At 32.3% G+C, this 26,057-nt stretch overlaps 1 protein-coding gene across 14 annotated transcripts in view; it reads right to left on the reverse strand.

Annotated features, from left to right (window-relative positions):
* Positions 1-26,057, reverse strand: part of LOC120596971 (sodium channel protein type 3 subunit alpha) — a 78,273-nt gene that overhangs the window by 23,785 nt on the left and 28,431 nt on the right. For 10 of the 14 annotated variants that reach the window (XM_039855559.1, XM_039855551.1, XM_039855546.1 and 7 more), the window contains exons 11-16: positions 21,995-22,342; positions 20,823-20,955; positions 19,239-19,477; positions 12,141-12,314; positions 10,801-11,157; positions 8,572-9,042 (exon numbers count right to left, since the gene is read on the reverse strand). In XM_039855559.1, the coding sequence (XP_039711493.1) occupies positions 8,572-9,042; positions 10,801-11,157; positions 12,141-12,314; positions 19,239-19,477; positions 20,823-20,955; positions 21,995-22,342 (1,722 nt within the window). The remainder of the gene's footprint in view (positions 1-8,571; positions 9,043-10,800; positions 11,158-12,140; positions 12,315-19,238; positions 19,478-20,822; positions 20,956-21,994; positions 22,343-26,057) is intronic. The other 4 variants (XM_039855557.1, XM_039855558.1, XM_039855552.1 and 1 more) reach the window with 2 other exon arrangements.

The following is a 26,057-nucleotide window of genomic DNA, read 5'->3' on the forward strand; positions in this document are numbered from 1 at the left end:
CGTGTTTCTTCTTTTTCTTGGCCATTTCAAGCTCAGGAATTTCTTTTGAGCCTGGTCATGGTCCACCTTCTCCATGAATCCTTTCTTTCTTGCATGATATTTCCACACTTAATTTTATAGACTTTTAGTCCTTATACTTGTTTGTTTTGACTAAATATTCTTATAAATATATATAAATTATATATGTACATAAAATTATATACTTATGTACATATATATAAACATATATACCAAAAATGTACACACACACACACACATATGTATATCAAAATATCCAAGCATAAAATAGACACTAAATAGTGTTGATCAGGTTTATGAAGAGTGAATAAATTAATGATTGCATTTTAGAATTATTCTTATAGAGAGAATTATAGTATTTAGATAATTTCATCTATTTTGAAATAATCATGGAAATGTCTAAATCCCTCCATCATGGTCTTGACAGAAGTCTAATTGTATTAGAAAATGTATTTTCTTAATGAATAGGAATTGTCTAATTAATAATATGTTAGGGATAAAAATACATGTTATTTCCAAAATGTTGCTCTAAAATATAGGCTGACATTTGATAAAGAAATCTAAGGGAAGATATTAATAAGTATATGTGTATATACACACACAAGTACACATATACTTTTCTTTTAGAAAACTTTAGAAAATATAGTCATCCTTCACTTCTCATTTTACTACTGTTAATATAATTGTGAAGTGTTGAATATTTTTCATTATAATTATCTGCCATATATTATACAGGTATCTTAAACACTTATTTGAACAAGCCCTTCACAGCATAAGTAATAGTAGCTGCTAATCTGAATGACAACTGAATCTGGTGTTTACTAAGTATTGACCTCTCTGTATGTATTTTTGTTATTGGTACTGGCTTCACATTATTAACATTGGTAAATATGGTTAACGTGTTGGATATAAATAATTTTAATTTTCTAAATGCTATGGAGACTATGCATTCAAAAATCATAAAGTAGGGAGGATCAGTAGTGAGTTAATTAGCCTCTATCCTCCTAGCATTATGAGGTAAAACATGTCTTTTGAAAACAGGCAAAGGAAAAAACTCTGCATGTCTTCTCACACAAGCATTTTACATAGAGAATTGCTTCACTGTTACCCAGGAGTTTTTCTGTTTATAAGGATAATATAAGGATAAATTCTTAAAATTTATGCTCTGGAAAGTTCCTTAAGGAATGTTCAGACAGAGACTTGAGACCCTCAAACCAAAGCTTAAAAGATAATTGGTAAACTAGTGTTCATTTCACTAAAAAGTGTTTTGTGAGAAGTTCCTTTCCCTATGGAGGTTGCCATATAGTTAATTCTTCCTAAATTGAAGAATCAGGCTTATTTATATTATAACCTTCATAGGCCATGATTTTGTCATAGAATGCATTTTATTCTATAAAATTATGAAAATATCGAATCAACTACATAAAATTTTTGAAAATGTGAATTTACTTACAATTTAAAATTAAGGCTTAGGCTGTCTTTAAGTTATAACAACCAATTATCATATATTTCCTGATATACTTTGGTCACTGGATACATAAATAATTTTATTGCTGTATTTTTAAACCATTAACTTATACCCTAGGAAACTTCTTAAACATTTAAACTTCTACACATTGATGTAATACTATCTACAGAATCTAAACATTTTCTAAGTTCAACACTTTGACATTTATACTCCGGTAGGGTGTAGTTTGTGATACATTTTGTCATAGCCATACCAATATGACTTCCAAAATGATTTATTTAAAAGCATGTAACTGATTTAAAAGCACGAGACTGATGATAAATACAAAGAATAACTTACTTTCTATATATTGCCATAGCTGTGATACTATGATATAAAAAAAGAGCAAAGAAACCTGAAATGAAAATTTCCATATTAAGGAACTTGATGACTATACTAAATAACTAAAATTAATACTCATTCTGAAGTAGTTAGAAAAATATTAAGAAGTATATAGGCATAACAATAGAAAGCTTCCATATAAAACCACATAGTACAAGCTCGGACTTGTTTTCTTGTACTATTTTCTTCCTACTCTTCCAATATTTTATGGCATTTAAGGTTCGATTCTTCCATCCCTTGTAGAAACTACTAAGTCTACAGAGGGATGATGGCTTATGCACACTGGGAAGCAGGTTTTAAGATGCAACATTCTCCAGACCTAATTCAGCCGCAGAAAACATGCCTGGCTGTAGCAGAAGCCTGGCGCAATGCTGTGGAAGCCGCACGCTGATCCAAGAACCATGTCCTCAAGGACATGGTACCTGAATATGAAGTTTTCAAGAAGGTTAACTGCAATACCACTCATAAGAAATGACAGAATCAGCACCCCAAAAGGCCATGCGACCATGTTTCCCCCTAATAGCATGAACTTATTTAGAAATTTCCTCTTATGCTGAATATTGCCGTTGATTTTTATCCAATTAAATAATGAAATTTAACTTTCAGAGATAGACGAGAATGTTAGCAACTGGCCTACTTCCACTGAAATGCGCTCACATTTCATTTATTTTCAATCAACTATCAAATGTTTGACTCTCACAAACTGCAGTATGATTCAAGAGGCAAAAATAAAAGATTCAGCCATTACAGATTGCCTTTAAAATCTAGCCATTGATCTCAAAACTTCTGGAATTTGTCTTGCAAGTGGAAGAGGAAAATCTTTTGGTCATACATACTGTCAGGGCCTTAGTCTGATCTTTTGGATATGCATATCCATATCTTGACTTACAACATTTTACTTGAAGAAAAAGTAGCCACAGTGAGGCCATTGGGCTGCTTATCCAAGGCAGCAAGAATACGACTAAAACCAATAGTTCTTTTTTCTGGACTACTTATTGAAGGGTTAAAAATATTTGGTTTGACCACAACATATTTTAAATGTGCAACACCCCTGGTGCTCCTTTTGTTTTAAAATCGTCTTAATGAGTATATAATGTGTGAAGCAAAACAATTGTGTAGTACTTTAAAAGTAAAGTGAAGGGGTATCAAGAAGGCAAAAGAAAAAGCTGGTTTATTTTGAGAAAATATGCAAAAGTTGCCACTAAACCAGCCTTAATTGACTTTAATTTCAGCAAAAGTACACTAAAACACCAAAACAGTTCTCTAAAGGTTGAGGTACATTTAAAATGGCCATTCACACACCCATCTGTGCCTCTGCAAGAGTTGCCTCATATTGTTTCACAAAGAGTGTAACTAAAAAGTCAGTGCTTGCAATGTAAAAATCACACAAACCATCAGGGACTGTATTTCTATTTTTCATTAATAATTTTATTCCTGAATTTGTTGCATTCTACAATTAATTCTCAGTTATCCCTAAAGAAGAGCATATATACAAATTAAACCTAGAGATAACCCCAGACTCTACTTATTTTTCACCAGAAATCTTGAAAACTTCCAATATTCATGAACTTTTCATATTTCCTTTAGAATTTTCCTTGCAGAACCCTCACTCAGGCTGAGATTCCAGTAAGCAATTATATCAACAGGAGAAAGTTGAGTCAAGAGAATAAACTAGATTTAGTTAACCACAAACATACAGTAATTTTAGATGATGCCTTTTATTCCTCATAAAATTATATAATTAATAATAAAGTAGGAAATTTTCTAAGTCTTTTTTCTGCTTTCTTAGTTTTGGGTAGAACATTTAGAGAGAATTAATCTAGATTAGGGAAATTTTTTTAAAATGGCTATACTGGACCAATTAATGATGAAGATGCAATGAACTTTTCCTAACACATATCATGATGCTTTCCTTCTTTTAATTACCTTATAGTTATCACTTATGGTTTTGCAGACACATGACTTAACAACTTTCCTAAATTACTTGAAAATCCAAGATATGTGGTGCCCAAATGCATACAGACTATGGCCCTTCATATCCAAAATTTCATGAACACTACTTTTTTTTTTTTAACAGAGCCTTTCTCAAAAAAACATGGAAGCAAACCCTTCTATCTGGAGCACATGAGTTGGCTGGGTTAAAAATTATATTCACAGATCTGAATATAATAATCTGAAAATGAAATCACTATCAAAAAAAAACCAAAAACCCTGTGAGATTCATTTTGGTAATACAATTTACTTATAAGGGCTGAATCAACAACAAAGAAGTTGTGGTCTTATTTTAATGAAACAAAAGCAGAGAAATAAAAAAATGCATGCTCTCAAGTTCTTGACTATATGAACTTTCAACATTCCTATTATGTTTTAAAATAGATATAAATCCTATGAGCATGCAATTATTGCTTTTAAAAGTCTAAAAAGACTAAACTGGAAAACTCATTAGCAGAATCAAATATGATGGTGTGACTGCCCGCCTTGCCTGACCATGCTGTGATATGTCACACAATTCAGCAGAGAGCAGCTGGGTATGTCTAGCACTTCCTTGCCATGGCAGGGGAAGGAACATAGCTGAGTAGCATGCAGGCCAATCAAAATTCATTTAGAAAGTGATTGTACATGTACAACTTGCTTGGGTAACCTGGGTAAAAGTGGTGGCACGAGTCTCTGGCTGGTTAAAAAACACCAGAGCTGCATTCTTGATGTCTCCAGCTTGATTTTACCCCTGTGAGAAGTAAGAATGGTAAGCAGTGAAGGTCACAGTATGATATTGCTAGATTGTGCTTTGGAATTTAACTTCAAATATGATTCTTAAGAGCATTTATTCTATATCCTTTGGGAAGACAATGAAATCTTTTAAGAATTAAATTGTTGGAATCCAGAGTCATATAAAAATTTCAAGAAATCATGATTAAGGGAACTTTAAAAATATAAAAACAAACAAAATTCTGTTTTATCTTGTCACAAGATTTGTACAGTTCTAAGTTATTCTAAAATAAAAAGAACACTATTTTGAAATCCATACCTTCGATTCTCTTACATTTTTTTCCTGCAAATCTTTATATTTGTTTCCACACCAGCCTGTTTATGTCAGTGGTCAATATGAATAGATACAGTAGATACATCTATATAATATATATTATATAATATATAATAACAGTAATTATTGTTTTTATCTCTAAAAACTTATAGGGAATCATTTCTCCCCAACTACACTATGACCATATATACTTTATTATTAAAGTGAATGGAAGTAGAGTTTTCAAATACCATCTAAATTAATGATTAATTTACTGCCTCTTCTTAAAACAGAAATGTATTGAAAAGATTTTTCCTTCCTCCTTCTCTTCCTTCCTCCCTCTTTTCCTTCCTTCCTTCCTTCCTTCCTTCCTTCCCCTTCCTTCCTTCCCTTCCTTCCTTCCCTCCTTCCTTCCTTCCTTGCTTCCTTGCTTCCTTCTTTCCTTCCTTTTGATTGAGACATATATCACTGCTGGGTTTAGCTTGTACGTTTTCTCATTTTTTTCAGCAAAGACAAAGGATATTCTGTGTTCTCCAAAGCATGGTTCAATGTTCTTTTTCTACTTGTGGTCAAAACACTAAGAAGCATAAACCAAAATGTCACTTTATGAATATGTCATTTTCAATTTGTGTATGTGCTGTAGCTACTAAAAAAAAGAATAACACAGCCACCATAAATGCATATCTGAAATGTGACCTGTGTTTAATGCCAGCAGTTTTCAGAAATTTCTGCTCAAAACTGAGCTTTGCTGGAATTTGTCTAAATCTGCTCTATAATGTTAGAATGTGGTGATTTTTGCTTTTATTTTTTAAAACAGCATACTTTAAAATCTTCGTGTGAACATATATGAGAATTACCTTATTTTTCAGGATTTTTTGGTACTAATTTTAAAAACCAGCAACATAAAATTTATCGTTGAATTTAATTTACTGCACAAAATAATGTGAAATTGTATCCTAACTTTATAAAAGTATTTAATTTTATATTTACTTTATTTTCCTAGTATTACATTTGTACACTTTAAACAATTTTATTACATTCTGTAATTAGATCCCATGTATCCAAAATTAGCTTGGAAGAAGATGGAATGCTTATTAAAAAAAGTCAACCAGTAAGGAATTTTTGTTCAGAATAAAATGCTTCCCAAGACTTTATAATGAAGACATTATATCTCATTATTCCAAATTTCTTATTTTTTAGCCATTAAAAAGACATGACAATGAGATAGTATTTTTCTAGGTAATCATTTGAAGTATCTGTGGACATTATAGAGTTTCTGAAGTATTCTGGAAACCATCTGTTTGAAGATTTTTAATTTCATAGATCCAATGTGATAAAACCTATGATATTAATGTAGCAAAAGTTTATCTACTTCTTTGGCTTTTCTATCTCTTCTTGATCCCAAGCTAGTCTTCTTCCTGGCCTTCCCTTATTTTGTCTTTATAATAACTTCTTTGGTGAGCTCCTCTATTTTCAGGGAATCAGATAATTATGAAAACTGCATTATTGAAGCTATTTTTAAATCCCGACCTTTCACCCAGACTCAGGTTCCCTACACTGTCCACTTCTACTTCAATACATCTCAATCAAATCTCTCCTTTTCCCACAAAAACTTGGTAACTTTTCTAAAAAGTCCGTTTCAAACAGTGGCATTAAAATTTTTCCAGTTTCCCAGATTCTTTACTAGTTTTATCATAGTGACAATTAGTCTCAGTTCCCATACTTATTACCCTAGCCCAGCGTTTCCTCACCTCATTGCTATCGAATTATTGTTACCACATTCCCCAAGATAAACCTCTTTTATCCCTCACTTTAAACTATTTTACTGATTGATATCAAATACATTTTCCTAAAACATCACTTTTCTGTTGCCTTTCCCCTGCTTCAGAACAAATAGCTCCTTATTGACTACGCAGCCAATTCCAGACTCTTGGACTTACTTCAAAAACTATACAATCTGAAACTGCCTTTTTCATTCAAACCTATTTTTCCACTCTCTTCTCAACCACTAATTTTTTTCATGCTGATTGTTTCACTGCCTCACCTTAATACTAAGTTCACTCTTAACTCTGTCTTTTGTTTAGTAGGTTTCTGCTTTTTGCTTCCTATTCATGTATTTGACCCAAACATTGAGTTGTATTGTAATTTTATCTCTTCCATTTAACAACTTGCTAAATTCTTGCTATTCTCAATACCTATAACCTTACATTCAGTTCTGTAGGATTAAACTTTTTAATACGTCTTTAATGGTTTTGTGAGTTCATGTTAGCTTCTTCAAAGATGTTGAGACTTCTCTGAAGGGGGTTATGTTATGGAGCTCTCCTTTAACTCTTCCTCACTCTTAGTGTCCAGCTGAGTTCAGAAAAAGTGCTCAATAAATGTTTAATTAACTGGTGTTTCTTCTTAAATAAATCTATATCAGGTGATGAAAAATAAAATTAGAATTAGATTTTTATTTTACCAGAATATGCAATGTATAGATTATAATTGAACTCACTAAGCAGACTTTGAGTTGAATTCAGATAAAGAATCTTTACCTCATTTTGAAATATATTCAAAATATTTTAAAATTTACTGTTATATAATACATCTGGGCAGCTCCGAAGTGCCTGAATAAAAGGACCATGATGCTATGAGTTGTAACATTGTCAACTATTTATTACTTATACAAATTCTGTACATATCGTTATTAAAAATAGATTCCAAAATATGCTCACAAAATCAGACATCTTTGGTCTGATTCCTATGGTGTCAATATCTTCAAAATATTCTTCAAAATATCTTCAAAATATATCTTCAATATCTACAAAATCAGACATCTTTGGTCTGATTCCTATGGTGTCAATATCTTCAAACAAAAACATTCTTTTATAACTATGCTAAACTTACTTCCTATTGGTCTATTAGAAATCCACAAATATGTAATAGTAAACATTTTCATCCTGTTCGTCACAACACAAAATTGCAGAATTAATACCATTAAGTTACTATTATGAGATTCCATGAGTTCTAATCGTACAGTAAGAATAATTTTCTTCTTTTAAATAGCTAGTGAAAGTGAGAGCAGCTTTTAAGTCTACAGTTTAACTGTAATCCTCAAGTGGAGCTTTTCTAAGTAGTTCTCAGTATTTTTGAGTTCGTCTGGAAGACCTTATAGATTTGTTTACCCTTCACTGGGCAAAATATAACCAGTGCTACTTGCACTTTCCTTATATGTGTAACACTTTCATGAATGAAAACACGTTGTCTTAGTTAATAAAACTTTCAGAGGTGAACTAAAACTACACAAAACTTTCACATTAGAATAAATCATAGCAAAACAATATAAAATAGAAAGTAAGGAGATGATACAATGATCAATAAAATATAGTTCATTGATTTTTCTAGTATAGAATAGACTGCATTAAATAACATCTCTTTTTTCTAAAGCCATATTTTGTTTTTACCAGATTTTCAAACTATCAAGAAGATGAATATACTAATTATTCAGAATGAAGATTTCCAGTAGAAAGCTGGAATTTCTATGAATGAGTTTCTCAATAAAGAATATCTCATACTTTTCTAACATTACCATTTATATGACCTTTAATATAGTTTTAAATAATATAAACACAGTAAAAATACTAAATAACCATATTTCATGGCTATCATAGGAAATACAACAAAAGTTTAAAAGCATTCTTACCTCTTTGCTTTCTTCTAGTTCTGACTCACTGCTGAACTCTTCGGTATTTAAGTTTTCAAAGTCAGACTCTCCAACAGCAATTGGCACTGTTACAGTGAGGCTGGGGTTGTTTATGAATGACATATAATCATTTTCGTCAATTACATATTTTTCAACACTGCTTCCAGTACCTACACCACTGGTAGTTCCATTCCCATCTTTAAGGTAATTTAGCTCTTTGCCTATTTCAACTCCAGTATTATTGGACATGCAGCTGTCTATTTTGTTGCCTTCTTGGACTTCTATAACTTTTGGCTTTCTCAAAAAGGCTTTTCGGAAACATTCCCGTATCTTATTTTTCACATAATCAATTCCTTTTTGCATCCTTCCTACTGCAATCTGGAGATTGTTCATTTCATTATCATCATCAGTAGCAGCAAGATTGTCTGAGCTAAATGAACTCAACAGTAAGGCCAGAAAGAGGTTCAGAACCTAAAAGAAAAAAAAATGGCTACATTGATCTTGAAGTATACATAAATATAACAGCTTAAACAGAAAGCATATAGATCTTTCTTGAATGCCTACTATATTTTTGACACCATGTCTAAATTACGCACACTTCAAAGGATCTAATATCTTCTACCTGCTATAGGGGCACAAGGTAAAATAAGCAAGCACCTTCTTTTTCTTACTGAGGACAATGTGAAACTTTTGAGATCTAAACCGTATCTATTCAGGGTTGCCAGTGGAAGACAATAATACCATTTTTACGATTTTAGCCAATGAGAAAAAAATAGGTATTTTTATTTTAGTCATTTTGCTTCGTTTTACCAGTTTGATTAGGGAATATTTAGCTTCGTGCATAAATAATAAATTTATTTATTTAATATCCTAGTGACACATGTTAAAACAATATATTTGAAATATAAATTCCTTTGTCCAATGGCCACAAACTTTTATAATAGCAGAAATTTCTAAATGCAAATTATATAACACATTTCCCATCAGTATGCTTTGCAATTTGTGTGTCCAAATAGTTCAACAGATGGAGAAAAATCTAAAATTATTCCAAGGATAGGCTAGACCCATATAATATAAATTACTTTTCTCTTTACTATTTTTGTGCAGAAAATATGAAGAAATCTTAAATCTCAGAGTATCATTGGGACACATGGGGGAAAACTACCCTATTAACTGACAAAATATGACTAATACAGGAATAATTAATTATAGCTGATGCAGAAGGAAATTTATTTATAGGAATATTTTTAGTTTGACACATGGTTACTGAGTTTCAAAAAAATGTTACATGGTAGGAAGACATGCAAAGCAAGCACCCCAGTTTGCTTTCTTAATTCTGTATTAGATTTTGTTCAAAATCTAGAATTTCCTAATTTACTATTCTGAAAAAATTGTCTGTCTACTGGTATCCCAGAACATTCTTTTAAGCAATCTCATTTTTCCTCTCAAGGGAAAAATCTAGTATGATAGCATAAAAAAGTGCTTTGTCCATACATGATTGAGAAATTTAAACATTAAAACACAAATATACAAATTGTGCTTTTATGTTAATATTTTTAAGTCAGAGCTAAAAGTAAGTCTTTTAAATCTGGTCAGTGTCCATACATATGAGTAACTTAAACTGTAATAATTTATTTTCCTTTAAGAAAGAAAATTCAGGAAAGAATATATTTAGTTCCTTTGAAGTCATTTGGATAATTATAATACATAGCTAAAATATAATGCTCTATTTAATTGAAATTTTTCTTCAAAATTTGGTAATATGCAACTTATGCCTCTGAGTAAGCAAACAGTATGAATTGTGACTGTATAAAGAACAATTTAAATATAGAATAGATAGTTGTATTTTTAGATTTACTGGAGATCATTATCTTATCAAAATAATGTTGGGATAAAATAATTCAGACTATAAAAATATTAGGGTAAAGTTGGTCTTGATAAAAACATTTCTTCGAAGAAAAAAAACCTAATATTTTTGCCCTTAAAATTTCATATGGCCTCATTTAATCCTCACATCAACCATAAAATTTCAGTTTTGTTATTTCAGTTTCATAGTATGGGAACTTGAGCCTCAGAAAAGCTAAGTAATCTGCCCATGCACAGAGTGCTTGTACTGAGATTTGAGTCTACATCATTGGTGATAAACCAGAGATATGTCTACTGCGTCAGGCTACCTTCCTAGCTACTATCTGATCTTGTTCTTAATTACAAACATTTGTACATACTTACCACAAGATTTCCAATGACCATGACCAACATGAAAACAATAAGGCACATGGTTTGGCCAGCGACCTCCATACAGTCCCACATGGTCTCTATCCACTCTCCACACAGCACACGGAACACAATCAGGAAGGAGTGGAAGAAATCATTCATGTGCCAGCGCGGAAGTTGACAGTCACTGGAGATCTTGCAGACACATTCTTTGTAGCTCTTACCAAACAGCTGCATGCCGACCACAGCAAAAATGAAGACAATGATGGCTAACACCAAGGTGAGGTTACCCAGAGCTCCCACAGAATTGCCAATGATTTTAATTAGCATATTCAGGGTGGGCCAGGATTTTGCCAACTTGAAAACTCGAAGCTGTAATCAAGTGAAAAAGAACTCTTAGTAGTAATTACAATATAATTTGAGAAGTCAGTTAGACATTGTTTTATTAGTATGCCATATTGCAAACCCTCCGCTGAGGGGTATAAAATCTCAAACCATACTAAACAAATTTCAGATTTTGAAAAAAAGTGTTAATAATAATGGAATTTTAAATCAAATCATAATATCACTTAAATGCAAAAATTTAAAAAGAAAATGTTTCAGAGGTGATAAATAAAACATTTCTGATTTATCAATAGATTTATGTATGAAAACAAATTAATATCTTGATTGGAAACACCGTGAATTTAGCAAATTAATGTCACCTTCAGACTATATTTTAGAGAGTAAGAAGAAATATTAAAAGCAGGCATTATATATTTTAATGCACACATTTAAAATAAAAGTAAAATAAACTAATTTGATTAAAAATTTACAGGCGGCTTATTTTCAATTGGAAAAAAATGCACATTTTACTTAATTTCCAAAAAAGTGTTACGTATTCTTAAATAATTTTTTGATACATTTTAAAAAGTTTGTTATATCATTATTTAAAGTGCTAGTTGTATCAAGTATTTTCCCATATGTTCATTTAAAGTAGCTCCCACTGATATATGTAAGGTTGATGAAAAGGTAAGTGTAACTGGGGCCTAAAGTTTTTATTTGCATTTCTTTACAGACTTTAAAGCAAAAAATAATAATAAATTGAAAATAATTTTAGAAACACATTAGTATTTTAAAATGTGTTCTACATAGCTAACTCGTTCTGTAGTATTTCAACCATTTTTATCATTCTTAGGAAATAGTCACATTTTGCTTTAAAGAGAACATTTACATATTTTCTTAAAATACCACACATATTGGTGTAAATTTAAAATATCAATTAAAATAAATAACAATATAAATATACATTGATTCACTTTCAAAATAAATGTTCCGTTAATTAAAGACAAAATATAAACTGTCTATGTAGGTACCAGTCTGAATGATCTCAGTACAGATAATCCCTCCACATTTGACAGGCCGAGCTCCATTAAACTGAGACTGACAATAATGCCATCAAAGATATTCCAGCCCTCTTGGAAATAATAATATGGATCCATGGCAATTATTTTGAGAACCATTTCTGCTGTGAAGATCCCAGTGAAGACCTAAAATGAAGAATTGATGGAAGTTTAGCATTATTTCAGGGGAATATTTTAAGTAGATTTGTTTTATTTTGTGAATCTGAGAGATTTCTAGGAAAATGCTGATTTTAAAACATTTCAATGCCCACATTTTACATTCAATACTAAATAATAGCTACTAAATTGTTAACCTTTTTTGGTATACTGTACTTCTACCATAATCACAATAATTTTTTTTAGTATTATTACATTTGGAACAAATTTATAGGTTACTGGAAGTTACACAAAAATTACTTTAAATTTGGTAAAAACCATATTTTGTCCTTGTTTTTTTAAAGGATATCATCTTATTTCTATGATCTTATAAACATTCCTGAAAGAAGAGTGAGTTTGCCACAAATGTTTTATAATAATGATCTCTGGATGCCTCAGAATTAAAGTTAAGTGATTAATAGAGCAAGGAACTGCAGATTTAATTGAAAGCAGCAGGAGAACATCCTCAGTATGCATACATCCATAATTAAGATTAATAAAATTATTTGATCGGATGGACGAATGTCTATTTGACAGTAGAAAGAAAAACAATGAAACAAATTCAAAATTTGTTTTTAACTCAAAACCACGGGCTAAGAGACCCAAGGATATGAAGAATTATGAAATTACTCTTACAAAAAACAATCTTTTAAAACTATTCTTTTAACTATAAGTAAAAGCTTCATTTTATGACTCTAAAGTCAAGCTTACTATTTACCAGGTAAACAGACCTTTACCTTGGAGGAACTCTGTCAGAACAACAGTATCAAAATTACTTGGTTCCCTAAAACATCACTTTAATTAAATCTTAATCCACTCTTATTAATATGATAATGCAGCTAACATCTCATTTTTCTAGGCACAGAAAGACCTAAGGGAAATAATATCCATCCAGAAAAATAACTTTAGTTTATCATTTATTCACTCAAATGGAGATAAAATGTATTTCTAGCAAGCCTAGTACATGAAAATCCAGATATATGGTGGAATGCACATTGAAAAATGAATTTTTCATTTTACAAAATGATTCACCATGGGATTTTTTTCTCCTGGTGAATGTAAATAAATTTTGATTTATACAAATTTTATTTCTTATATAAAATTTCAGAAGCACTTACTATTTGAAATAGCCTAATTATAGAAATATATTAGTTAAACTATCCAGGTAAGAGAAACTATCTAGGTAAATGATCTACAAATATCTCTTCCTAATGAATATTATACACGATCTTTTCAGCTCTTCTGAAATGACTAGGAGATATTCCACATTATAAAAATGTATACCATAAACCTACACCCTTTCATCCAAAATTTAATCCCAACATGACACTTCTCTTTACAAATAACATTTTAATTACAATTTGCAATTTTAAATCACAGCTGTTTATATCTTTAAATGTTTTCAATTTAGGCCCTAAAGATCATTGGGATTGCTTTTTGTACATTTTAGACTAGGTTTAGCATTGTCAGTGATTAAGAATTTTTAGAAAATTTTTCTCATTCTACCTAAGGTCAAACAAGCACACTGATTATGATGCCTATATTTACATGATTTTTAAATTCCATCAAAAATGCTAACAACAGAAAGAACTGGCAACCTCTGGATATGTATAGATTATATATATGACACCCATAGATGGTTTATAAACAATGCTAATTTATGGCTTATAAACATACATTCATCCGCCTTTAAATTTTCTGCATTACAAAGAATTTTTAAGACCCAGACAATTAATAAAAAACATTGAATGTTTATTGTTTGGACTTAGACTAATTATATCTTGTCTGCAGCGAAAGCTTGTCTTTTGAAATTTTGGATTATATGCTCCTGCCGCCACTTAGTCATTCACTTATAAAAAATTGCTAAGTACCTAATAAATGGTAGACATTGTGCTAGCTTTGAAAATGCAGTAGTAATTAAGATATACAAACCTGAAATTACATAAACCTAGTTTATTTAGACCGATATATTTCTTATGGATAGTGAATTTATAGGCTTCCTAAATCAGTTTCTTTAATGAGGTTCAGTGAAAAGTTTCTAATCTATTCTATGTGACGCATAATAACTAGTAAAAATGTAAGTGCTAAGGATGGGAATGAAAATCAGCTTGTGAGTCTGGATTAAGAGAAAAGAAATTGGGGGCATTTAGAGTTGTTTTGTGGTGCACAGAAATTGGGATGATCAAATGTTAGGGATTAAGGTCTCAACTCAGGGATGGGAAGGTAAAAAGGTTGAATACTATTGAGTATTTAGGAAAGTTCTCTTGGTATACATTTAAAAGATAGAAATGTTCATTCTAAAAGCGGACGTTTTCATATTGATCAGTTTACAGAACCTCTTCTTGTTCAGATTGATGTTCCATTGCTTTGTAGTGAATTTAATGTAACTGTAGCCTTTTGCTCCATTGCTGCTAGCCTCTGTTTTAATGGCTATAGTTTTATTATTCCTGTGCCTTTTGGATATATATCTTTAAATATTTGTTGTTGTTGTTGATGATTCTGTTTTGTTTTGCATGAAATTGAAATACAAAGAAAAAAATCGTGGCAAATCATTTGACATTTGTGATTTTCATTTCCTTCATCTGTCAAATGAGGGTATTTACTGAGATGATTAATCAGGTCTATGTCTAAAATTCTTGGACTTCTATCGATATTATATATTACTTAGCAAATTTTATTCAGAAATTGGTGTACACATGATTATTGTTATACAAGAGCCTCATTAGAAATTGTTAGCTTGGTGATGACAAGGCATTATTATATTATACTAGGAAAGGAGTTAGGTGGCTAAATAGCACTCCATTGATGCCGGAGGCCTTCCAGGTAAATTCTAGAATTTGGTTCCCAGATGTTTTATCGTTCTGTAAATAAGAGTCATTATTTTTCCTTAAAAGAGTTATCATATACCTTTCCTAAAATTTTAAATTAATGTCCTATGGCACACCGTTGAAATTATTAAATTATTAAAATAATTTTGATAATTATGTTTCTTTAGCCTCTATTTCCAATTAGCCTGTAAGATCCTTAGAAGAAGTACTCTCTGTGTTCCCTTCTAGGTCTAGGAGAATAAGGACATATCATGAGCCTTTATCACTGTTTATAAGGAAGAGTTATAGTAAGAAAAGTAACCAGTTTGTATATAAATCTTTGTATTGCCTGAAGAAAGAGTTACAGGTTAGTTGGAAACGTTTGTGTGATGAAGAGTTTGTCTAACCTACTATGATTTATTGGAGGATTTCTTGCTTAGAAATCCCTAAGGTGGTGCACGTGCTTTATAATGGTCAAAACAAAATTAAAAAAAAAAGAGCATGTTAGAGAAACTCAATTGAGGTTTGAAGTCTCTTGATACTCAAATTTAATCAATCAAATCAACAGAGAAGCGATGTAATTTTTATATGCTCCAGAAACAGGATGCAAAAAGGACACTGACCTAAGTAAAGACAAAGTTATGCAGCTCTTTTATGGGTGATTCTTTTGTTATCAATTCAGCTGAGACCTCTAGTATTTATAAGCAGTATGCAGTCATTTGAGCAGTAATAAACTAGTCTATAAAAATTCTAAATTTATTTTAATGAGCAGACTATACACTCCCCACAAAATATGAAATGTATAATATAGTCAAGTTGGCTAAATAACAATGATATAAGGAATAATCTACCTATCTATAAAATATATATTATTTTTATATTTTAGAGGACATATTTAAATACATTATTTTTTATACATAAACATTTATTATAGGTTTTTTATTGGTATCTGAGATATATGAGAATTTAACCTACAATGTTTTATGGGGATATAATAATAATAATAATAATAATAATAATAATAAAAAAAAAATAAAAAAAGAGCTTAGAACCAGTTTATACATTCTCCTATTCTTATGGTTAGGAATAGTTAATTCAAGTCTGGATTAAGCATTATCTACATTCTCCATCTTGATGAGCCTTGTTTCGCCAGTACTAATCTCAATTTACCAATGGTTCTGCCAGTCAGTCTTCCACCTCACTTCCTTACCACATTGTCTTTGTTGCTGCTCATAAAGATATAGAATTTTAGAACCGGGGTTTGGAGGGAGGGCATGAAATGTTATTTAGTCCAAACATTATAATCATGAGAAAACAGACCCAAAGATCTAAGTGACTTTTTCAGGACCACTCAGATATTTAGCATGGACACTTGAACTTGGACCCTGATTTGGTGCTTTAGTCTAGTGCTTTTCCATCTGATTATCCTATAATCCAATCTCCTTTATCCTCTGCTTCCATACTCAATTGCTTCAGCTTTGAAATTCTAATAAAACCTCAATTTCCTGCTTCACTCTGGCAAATTTCCAAAATTTCTTCCTTCATTTGTTCCAACTTCCTTCACACTCCAATATCCTGGGAAAAATACAGGAGCTAGAGCAGAACTATTTTTCATCAGTATTTCAAACAAAGGTTAATAACATATATGAGGAAGGAAATTGTTTATTGAGCACATGCTAGATGCCAAGCATAGTGCTAAGTGTTTTTACATTACCTCATTCAACCTTCACAACAACTCTGGGAGATGGGTATTATTATTTCTGTTTCAATAATAGAAAACAAAAACTCAGATGTTTTATCAGAATTGTCCAGATGCTACTTTATTAGTAAGCGTTGACAATGAGGCCAAATCCAGTTCTACCTGATTCCAAAGCCCATGTTCTTCAGCAAAACATGCTATCTGAGCAGCCCTTTCGGATAGGAAACAATGAGTTGTTTATTTATTGAGCAGCAACCATGTAAACATTGTTGGAGATATGAAAGAAAAATGAGACATAATCTTAGCCATCAAGTAATTTATAATGGATTTGAAAATCAAGAATTATGATACAATAAAGATACAACAAGGAAGTATTTAATATTCAAACATGTTCTGTTACAGATGCATTTGTAGTTAAGAAAAGAGTGTTCAATTGGGTGAGTGTCATGTTGGAGGAGATGGGGCTAGAGTTGAAGTGGAAGACTATGAAGAATTAAATGAGGTGATTTGAGTTGGAATACTCTAAATGTGAATGTAGAGAACAGTGAAATATTTTCCCATATGTAAACATATAAACATTTGTGTGATATTTGTGTAGTATAGTAATAAGGCTGTTCTGATGGGGCTGTTGTTGGCTAATTAGGAAACAATGGACAATAAAATGGTATAGGAAAAATGGGATCAGATCAAGTGGGAGGAGTCTTGAAAATCAGATAAGAGTGTTGAACCACAAATATGGACAAAAGATGCTTTATCAAGGCAAAAGCATATTGAGTGCGGAGTATTAGAAATATTATTTTAATTGTAGTTATAGGATTGAAAAAGAGATACCCTGAAAGAAGTAATAGGTCTTCATATCAAGTTGTATGTAAGAAATAAAGAAAAAGTAAGTCAAAATGGCTGTAAGATTGAAACTGGAAGGCCACTACTAGAGGTAACAGAAAAGTGAAGTGAGGTTGTTAGGACTTTCAATACATTGTGGGAAAGATAATCTTTCATCTGTCATATATTGTGTTTAAAGTTACCCTTGAGCAATGACCTATAACAGTTGGAAATACAGGATTGGAACATAGCTTACATCACAAGAGTAGATAATTTCTAGAGTTGTCAAGTACAGAAAAACATTGAGGGGAAAAACAAAGCAGTAAGAGGCATAAGAAGAGAAGTTCAGAAAAAGAGGCAGAGTTAGACTGATTGGAAAGATTAAGGAACAAGCAGAATAAAAAGCAATATCACAGGTGCTGAAGATGAAGAAGACCCCAAGAATCTGGTGGAGTTCTATTGAGTCAAATAACGCAGTGAAGTTGAGGCCATTTATTGGGGTAAATGTTTATGCAATTTTATGCAATTGTATGCCCAGTATTCTCTTTCTCCCTTCTGTTGGGGATTGCTCCTCTACCTGTATGATCTTTTAGGAATGCCATGTTTTCCTATGACTCCACCCTCTGCCAAGGCTGATAAACCAGAGGTGAGCATCTAACCCAAGCTATGGCAAACAGAATCCTCCTGTCGTGAGAGTCTTTGAACTGGAATTGAAAAAGATGTCATCTTTTTTTAGTGCAGAAGTTACAAGATGTAAAACCAGTGAGCTATGGCTGAGCATATTTCCTGACCTAGAGACAAAAGATGCAATGAACATTTGGGCTACATCCAAGCTCTTGGTTAAAGCAATTTCCTGCAGCCCAACTACAAAATTACCCTTCACATGGTTTGGTAGTTTATCTTTTCTTTCCTTTCCGCAGCCTCTTTTTTTCTCCATCTTAAGCTAGTTTGAGTTTGTGCCACAAAGGAAGGTCTTGATTAATATAAATTATTTTCTTACTTGTTCATCCATTTTAATTTCTTCATATAATTTAGGAGAAAATGTACATGTCAGCATACCCATACACAGATACCTGCTCAGGCAATTGGAACCAAAAGAATGGCTAAATTATAAATGCATTTTTACTATTTCATCTCTGTGTGAATCCTACTGAAGAATTTTATTAGGCAATTCAATTTGAAACCACTATGCCCACTTTGGTACAGAAATCAACCTGTGTGTTCCTTTCAATGGACATGATCTCTTCAGAGACTGTGTGTGTTAAAACTGCATGTTTGTGGAGCGAGATTTAGATCTCATGGTTTCTCTGGACCTATATTTCCAGCAAGAACAATAAAAAATTTAACAAGTGTACCCATGGTAAGACACCATTATCAGTCAGCATGGATGGTGGTCTAAATAGTCACCATTCATACTAGTTGAATTTTAGAACTTATCACCGAGATTCCCTGTAACATTCCTTTAGGTATTTCTTTATATGAAGAAAGAGGACGTAATTTTTTTTCAACACAGCACAGACGGATTTCTTTTTTGTCTATCTCTCCCACTCCTATCCAAGGAAATAAGTAAACTTCAAATGAACTTACCAGGTTTCCTACAGTCAACACACTACTGAACTGACCAGTCATTGGATAGTGCTCCATGGCCATAAAGAGGGTATTTAAGACAATGCAAATAGTTATGGCAAGATCAACAAATGGATCCATAACAATTAAATTCACCAGATGCTTCACTTTTAACCATGCATCACAGCAGTCCCAGATCAAGAACATATTGGCAAATCTGTACCAGCAAGGTGGACATTTTTGTCTAGATTCTTCAAGTTCTAGTGAAATAATAAAAAAGAAGAGTAGTAAATAACTAAAAATTAGTTATTGTTGCTGTAGATTATATATTATTTGATAAAATTTATGCTTCTACTTGGGGATGGAAGTTCATATAACTTAGCTTAACAAACATGAAAAGTCAATCTCATTAAATATTTTGACAAAATATTCATTAAAAATGTCATGTAAATAGACTATTCTTTAATTAAATACAGAAAATAAACACTTTGAATTTAATATTTTGCTTTAAGCGTACTTCATTACCTAATAACTTAGGTTAACAGTTGATTAAATTGCTATATTCTCTGTATCATAACAGAATTTTTATATCAGCTTTACACAGATATTAAGTGTATCAAGCAATTATTGTTTCTTTGGAAAGTACCTTTTCGAGAACACTGTCTAAAGCTGTGATCCTTATTAATACATGTGAGTCATTCTCTCCTCTGATTGTCTCCACATCAGCACTGATCTTGCACACAATGAGAATATATGTCCTTTTTAGTATAAATTTAGTATAGATTTAGTATAGATCTACTTCTGTTATTCATATTTTCTCATATCTTTCAGAATTTTACCTAATGTATAAAAAGTTACTAGTCATTTTAATGGGTGAAACATGTTATAAAATAATTGTGTAACTGTCCAAATACACCAACAGAACAAGATACAAAATGTAATTAATATTTTCTAAAGAACAAATGTTAGATATGGCATATAATGGACTAATAAAATTACATAGCTAATGTAACATCTCTCTAAAGTTCAAGAAGTGGGGACTTATTTAACGAATGAACAAGGGAGTAATAGTTGCAATCAACTGGCATTGGGTCAGCTCTCCTTTGAAGGAATGTAGTGGTTTCTGTATGAGTGGAATATGGAGGAGAGATCTTTTTTTAGGGTCTCTGTTGAAGTGGAGCACAGATTTTAATTTGTCCAACTTATTTATATGCCTCCTTGAACCCCATCACCACCTCCGGGCCTAGAAAACAGACTAAAATTTGAAGGAAATTTCCTTGTGCTTCTGCATTCCAGCACTTAAAAAGTGTAGTGTTCACTCTAATTGCTTAAGGATAACGTAACATAAAGATAAATCCTCAGTGATATAATATCAAGTGGCGAAATAACATTCTACATTCAAGATAAGAACCCAAGTCAAAAAGAAATGACAATATTAATTTTCATAATCAGTGTGAACATAGTGTATTCTATATATCATCTACTTAGGTCTTTTATATAGTTCTGATCCTGGGTAATTGACTGTGGTAATTCTTTAAGAAGAAGGCATAGTTCCACAAAACATATAATCATAGAAAGCTGCTTGTCTCATAGCCTGCTTCTTACCCTCCATTGTGTTGGTCAGGATGCTGGCTATGCTCATGGCTCTTTGCCTTCCAGAGGAATCCTCCAGCATCTCCATTGAAATCTGGTAAGAACTTAGCCTCCTCTTTCTGACTTCCGTTTCAGTGGTGGTGCCCTGCAAACCAAATACTGATGGCTCAAACCACCCTTTTCAATGAATAATACAACACCACATAGCATTTCTTAGGAAAATCATGCTACATGCAGTTTTTCCAAGCAACAGTTTTCAAGTAATAAGCATATATTGAATTTATTTTTAAGTTATAAATACTTTTTTAAAGAAATATCACAGAAAATACCCTTTAACAGGAATTCACCAGTTTGATGCAATTGTATAGGGCAATTATAGTGCAGAAATATTTTAATTAACCTGCTGGAATTTTCAGGGAAAATTTTAATAAGCTTGCTAATGTCATATATTGTTTAATTTCACTCAAATGTAAATTATCTTACAGCTTATTTCAGTGATTACTAATCAGATAAATCTTCCCCCAAAACAAATAATAGGATTATATATTCCCAAGGCTGAATTATTTTCTTTGAGGCTATATTGATAGTATTGACATATGTGGGTTAATTTTTTTTCCATGCACAAACACAGATGTACAATGAAATGTGTGTGCTTTCCTGAGATTTCTTTAATTATTTCTATATGCATCCTATAAGAAATCAAAACATTTTAGAGTCATTTTAATAGATATCAAAACATTTGAGAGTCACTGTAATATTGGCAATTATGTGAAAACTGCCCATTATCTATACTGGTCATTACAATATTTAGTTTTAACTATACAGACTTTCCAGAATATGAATAGATAATTATATACTTCTGAGTGAGCACATCTATAATAATGATTTGGTTGTTAAAGTGTCCAGTATTTGTGTTGGTAGGTCTACCGAATTTGCAGATACATGTTTCATCCCACATTCTAAAAACTGGGCTCTTTTAACCTGAAGCATTTGAAAGCTAATGGTTCCATACAATTCAGTTGGTTCTAAAGATTTTATTGTTTTGCATATAATAAATCGTATATTATTTTTAAGGACTTCATTTTGGGGAAGCAGGATGGTATAACAGGCTAAACCACCCAGGCCTCGATTATTTCAAATTGGTGTGTAATGTCAGTAATAGCTAACTTATTATCTATTATCACCTCTGGCAGAAGTTGTCCAGTAGGTGAGGTTAGAGCTGATGGTCCACCCACCAAGGAAACCACACCATTGCAATCCACAGTGCTGTGCATCTTCCCATTTGCTGGAAGCCCTGGCACCATCCTGGATGACATACTGGCCTGACTAACGTTACTGTTGCGTCGCTCTCCGTGTCTGTGGGGCACAAACAGTGAGTCTCTCCTGCTCTCGCTGTCTTCAAATGTACTGTGCTCATCATCAGCAAAGTCATTTTCAGAACCGACATCCTTTGCCCGACCTCTGAAGCTGAAAATGCTTGTTTTGCTGTTGCGTCGTGGGGAAAACAGGGAGCCACGGATACTTAACAGAGACTGAAGAGAGAGCAAGGAAGAAAGTAATGGGGGCACACACAATTGTTTAATAAAAGTCTTAATATTGCAGAATCTATTTGCTTTTGGGTTAGAATAGCCTTGCTCTCAAACAAGAAATTAAGTTTATAAAGAACAAATACGTTTTGATATTTTTATTATAGATCACAATGCAAATTTAAGTATAAAGAGTGTTTTCTGATTAAGAATCCTGATTTACAGTTTAAGTGCACGGCCACTTCATTTAATGTTCACACTAATACTGTGAGATGGATTTTGTTCTCATAATAATATGGGTGTGGAACTTGATGCTGGAGAGGACAAATGATTCTTTTTGGTGGGAGTGGTGGTTAAACAGTAGGTGGTTTTTGCTCTCAAATGCTATGATCTGAAAAGCATGCAACTTGGAAAATAAGTTATGGCTCAAGAGAGACTGTTGGCTCAAATTTACAATATTTGTAGCAAATATTTTACTTCTGGATAATGTTTTAAAAACAAAACCATTATCTCTCTATTTGCTTCTTTTGGATTCTAAAAGGAAATTATTCTTTGTCTGGACCACTATCTACATGGATATAAAAGTCTCAAAAATTTACCTGTGATGTTGTCTTCCAGATTTGCTAACAGTTTCCCAAATGGCTACTAATTATTCATATGATCTGAGAGAATATATATCATAGCACTGACAACAGAGAGACTAAACTGCTGTATGTATTACTATTCTTATTTAACATTTAACACTAGCTTTAAAAAGCAAGACACATATACCTGACTTTACTAAAGGTGATATGGAAAACAACTTATCCTTCTGAACTCACTTTAATTTTATTAAAAGGAACCAGATAATTCAAAAATTTTTTGTATTACATATATTCATAGATAAATCAATTAAATACTTTCTGGTAGAAGAAAATGAGGATTTGGCATGAAGTCCCTTTCACTTTTTGGATAGATTTTAAACTAGCAGCACCAAATAATTATGTTTATTCTAGCCTTGATGATAGTTTTCAAAAACACCTTTATTCAATCCGCAGAATCTTTGTTTACTTTCATCCTTGTTAACGGTGACATTCTCTGTTGCTCCCCCTGCTCTGTCCCTTATAACCTTTCCTACCTCTCTGCATAGCCAGGGTAGTATGTATACATAAATACACATACATATTCATACATAGCCATATGCCAGCGTAAATCTGCCTGTACTTTCCCTTTCCTTCTCCGAGCTTCAGTATAAAACCAAATAAAATAATTTTAGTGGAAAAAAAACATAGGAAAGGCAGACTCCATCAAATTTATTTTTGGTCCCTTTGCCTAATTAGGTCATGCTGATTTTCTTAGGCCCCCATTTGTTCTTTATTTTTATGGCTTTTCCCAGACTGCAAAGCACTAGAATAATCTTTATTGCCCTCTGTCTCAGTGATGTCCTTGGAAAGATATTTCTCATTAAGAAATGTGCCGTTGTTTTGGATTTGGTTAGGATATCCAAAGGAATTACTGACTGCCTAGTTTGTCCAATCTGCAACTATGTCTACGTGGCACACAGTTTGAACAGCAGGTTTGTCTCCCCAATGTCAGACAGTAGTTAAACTGATTTTCCAGTCATCAGACTGATCAAGAAATTAGACGTTGTGAAGACATTAATTCAGCCCCCTATAATAGAGAATGTTAATGTTTTTAAATCTCTTCAGACTCAATATGAATTATCAGTATAATATTGGTTATGTTCAGACTTGCCTCTGAAACTCTAGTGTGTATTTTTAGGTCCTTGCTTTTTGGAATTGGGATTCAGTATGTAGGGGTTAGGACTCTGGAATCTGAACATTCACCACACATTCCAGGTGCTTCTGTACAAATGGACCTCACCCTACGCTCAGAGGAATACTAAATTTGTCTCACATTAATCCCTAGGATGGTTCAGTGTAATCATCTTAATATGCTTTTGTTCAGAGACTGCTTTGGAGACTGAAACTCTTGTCTACATGATATTTGATTGGGAGTAAATAGTATATGGTACGTCCATAATATATCTTGTGCATGCCTTTAATTTGCATATTTTTATGTCAGGGTGTTTTCAAAGGCGGTCCAGATCTTTGAGTTTATTTGAAACTTCTCTTCACTCTTTGGAAAGTATAATAATGGGTGTGAGCACACAAGGCAATAAAGGCTGAAAAAGAAGATAACAAAAATAGTATTCAGAGAAAATAAACCAAAAATAACACACTAGAAGATGCAGCAGAGTGGTGGGAATGCCCACAGCTGCGGCAGTCCTTTCTCTAGGAAAAACAGGCTTTTAAGTTTTAAGGACCAAAGGGTCATCTTTCTTTGACTCAGGCATGCCAAAACATAAATCCCAGTTTTTTTTGTTTTTTGTTCTGCCTTGTTCCAAGAAGGTAAATCTGAACTTTTTTTTTTTTTTTAATTTTCAATAACAAAAGAGAAAATGGAAGAAACTAGGTGTATAAAACACAATCTTGCATGTAGGGATTGAACTCAAAGTGAATTGAGAAAACTCAAGATGGAAGATGATGCAGGGAATTTGAGGATGTTCTAGTAGAGGTATGTAAAGTGAGTATTAGTTAGAAATACCTACTTAATAGCATTTTAAGTTAAATGTACATCTCTTATCGATGTTTTCAGTTAGTCAACGATTAAACTTTGTTCTAGCTACAAAGATTCTGGTTTAAAATAAATTGTCTCAGTGTGTCCAAACAACATAGATGATGTCTCTGGGGGAGATCACTTTCCATTGTACTCTCTAAAACACTTTTTCCATTTTGTACTATGAATATGTATATCTATTTAAGAATAAAGTAATGTAATAAATGTAGAATGCATTTAAAATGTATGATAGTAGAGGGTAGGGTGCCCTTACTTTATGGCTTCTCTGCTTTGACATTTTCAGAAGATTTATTTGTTTTGAACAGTATGCTTTGTCTAATGCTTCATGTTTCCACTACCTTCACTGATTCTCTTTCCCATCAGAGAGAGTTCTTTTTTGTTCACAAAACTAGAAATTGTAAACTACTTCTGGCATAGTTTTGCTTGTGAGTTGTGTTAATCTTCTCTGCCTCTGTTTACTAGGGCATGTAAATATCAGCGCTAATAGGCTTTTTCTTTTTCTTTTGAAATATCTACTCTCTATCTATATATTAATAATCTATCTACCTAATTATCTACTCATTTCACTATCTACAAATATAAAATATATACGTGTGTATGCATATATATTTAAATATATATATATATATATTCACACTGATTCTCTTTTTAGTAGTCAAATTGGCTGTCAGTTAACTTTCCTCTGCTATTGCCTCTCCACGGTTCACTCAACACAGGCCCCTCTTTGAGCATTCCAATCACACTGTTGCATCAGGTACTTGACACTTGCTCTTCCATGAGCCGGGAATGCTCTTCCATGCTCCTTCTTCCCTCACCACCTCTAAGTCATTGCTAAGATGTCTCCTTTGCAGTGAGATTTTCCCAAACCACCTTATTTAAAATGTTTACCTTCAGTTAGCATGCCTGATGACTCTTTCATGCTTTATTTTTTCCCATAACACTTATCACCTTCTAACATTGTCTATAACTTGTTTATTCTCTGTCTCCCCCTTTAATATAAAATTCCATGAGGTCAGTGAATTGTATCTCTCTTGTTCATTGAAGCATTTTCAGCATCTAGAACTATTTCTGCTACATAGTAGGTGATCAAAAAATATCTGTT

The sequence above is a fragment of the Pteropus medius genome, unplaced genomic scaffold, assembly GCF_902729225.1.
Source record: "Pteropus medius unplaced genomic scaffold, Ma_sr-lr_union100, whole genome shotgun sequence".
NCBI lineage: Eukaryota > Metazoa > Chordata > Mammalia > Chiroptera > Pteropodidae > Pteropus > Pteropus medius.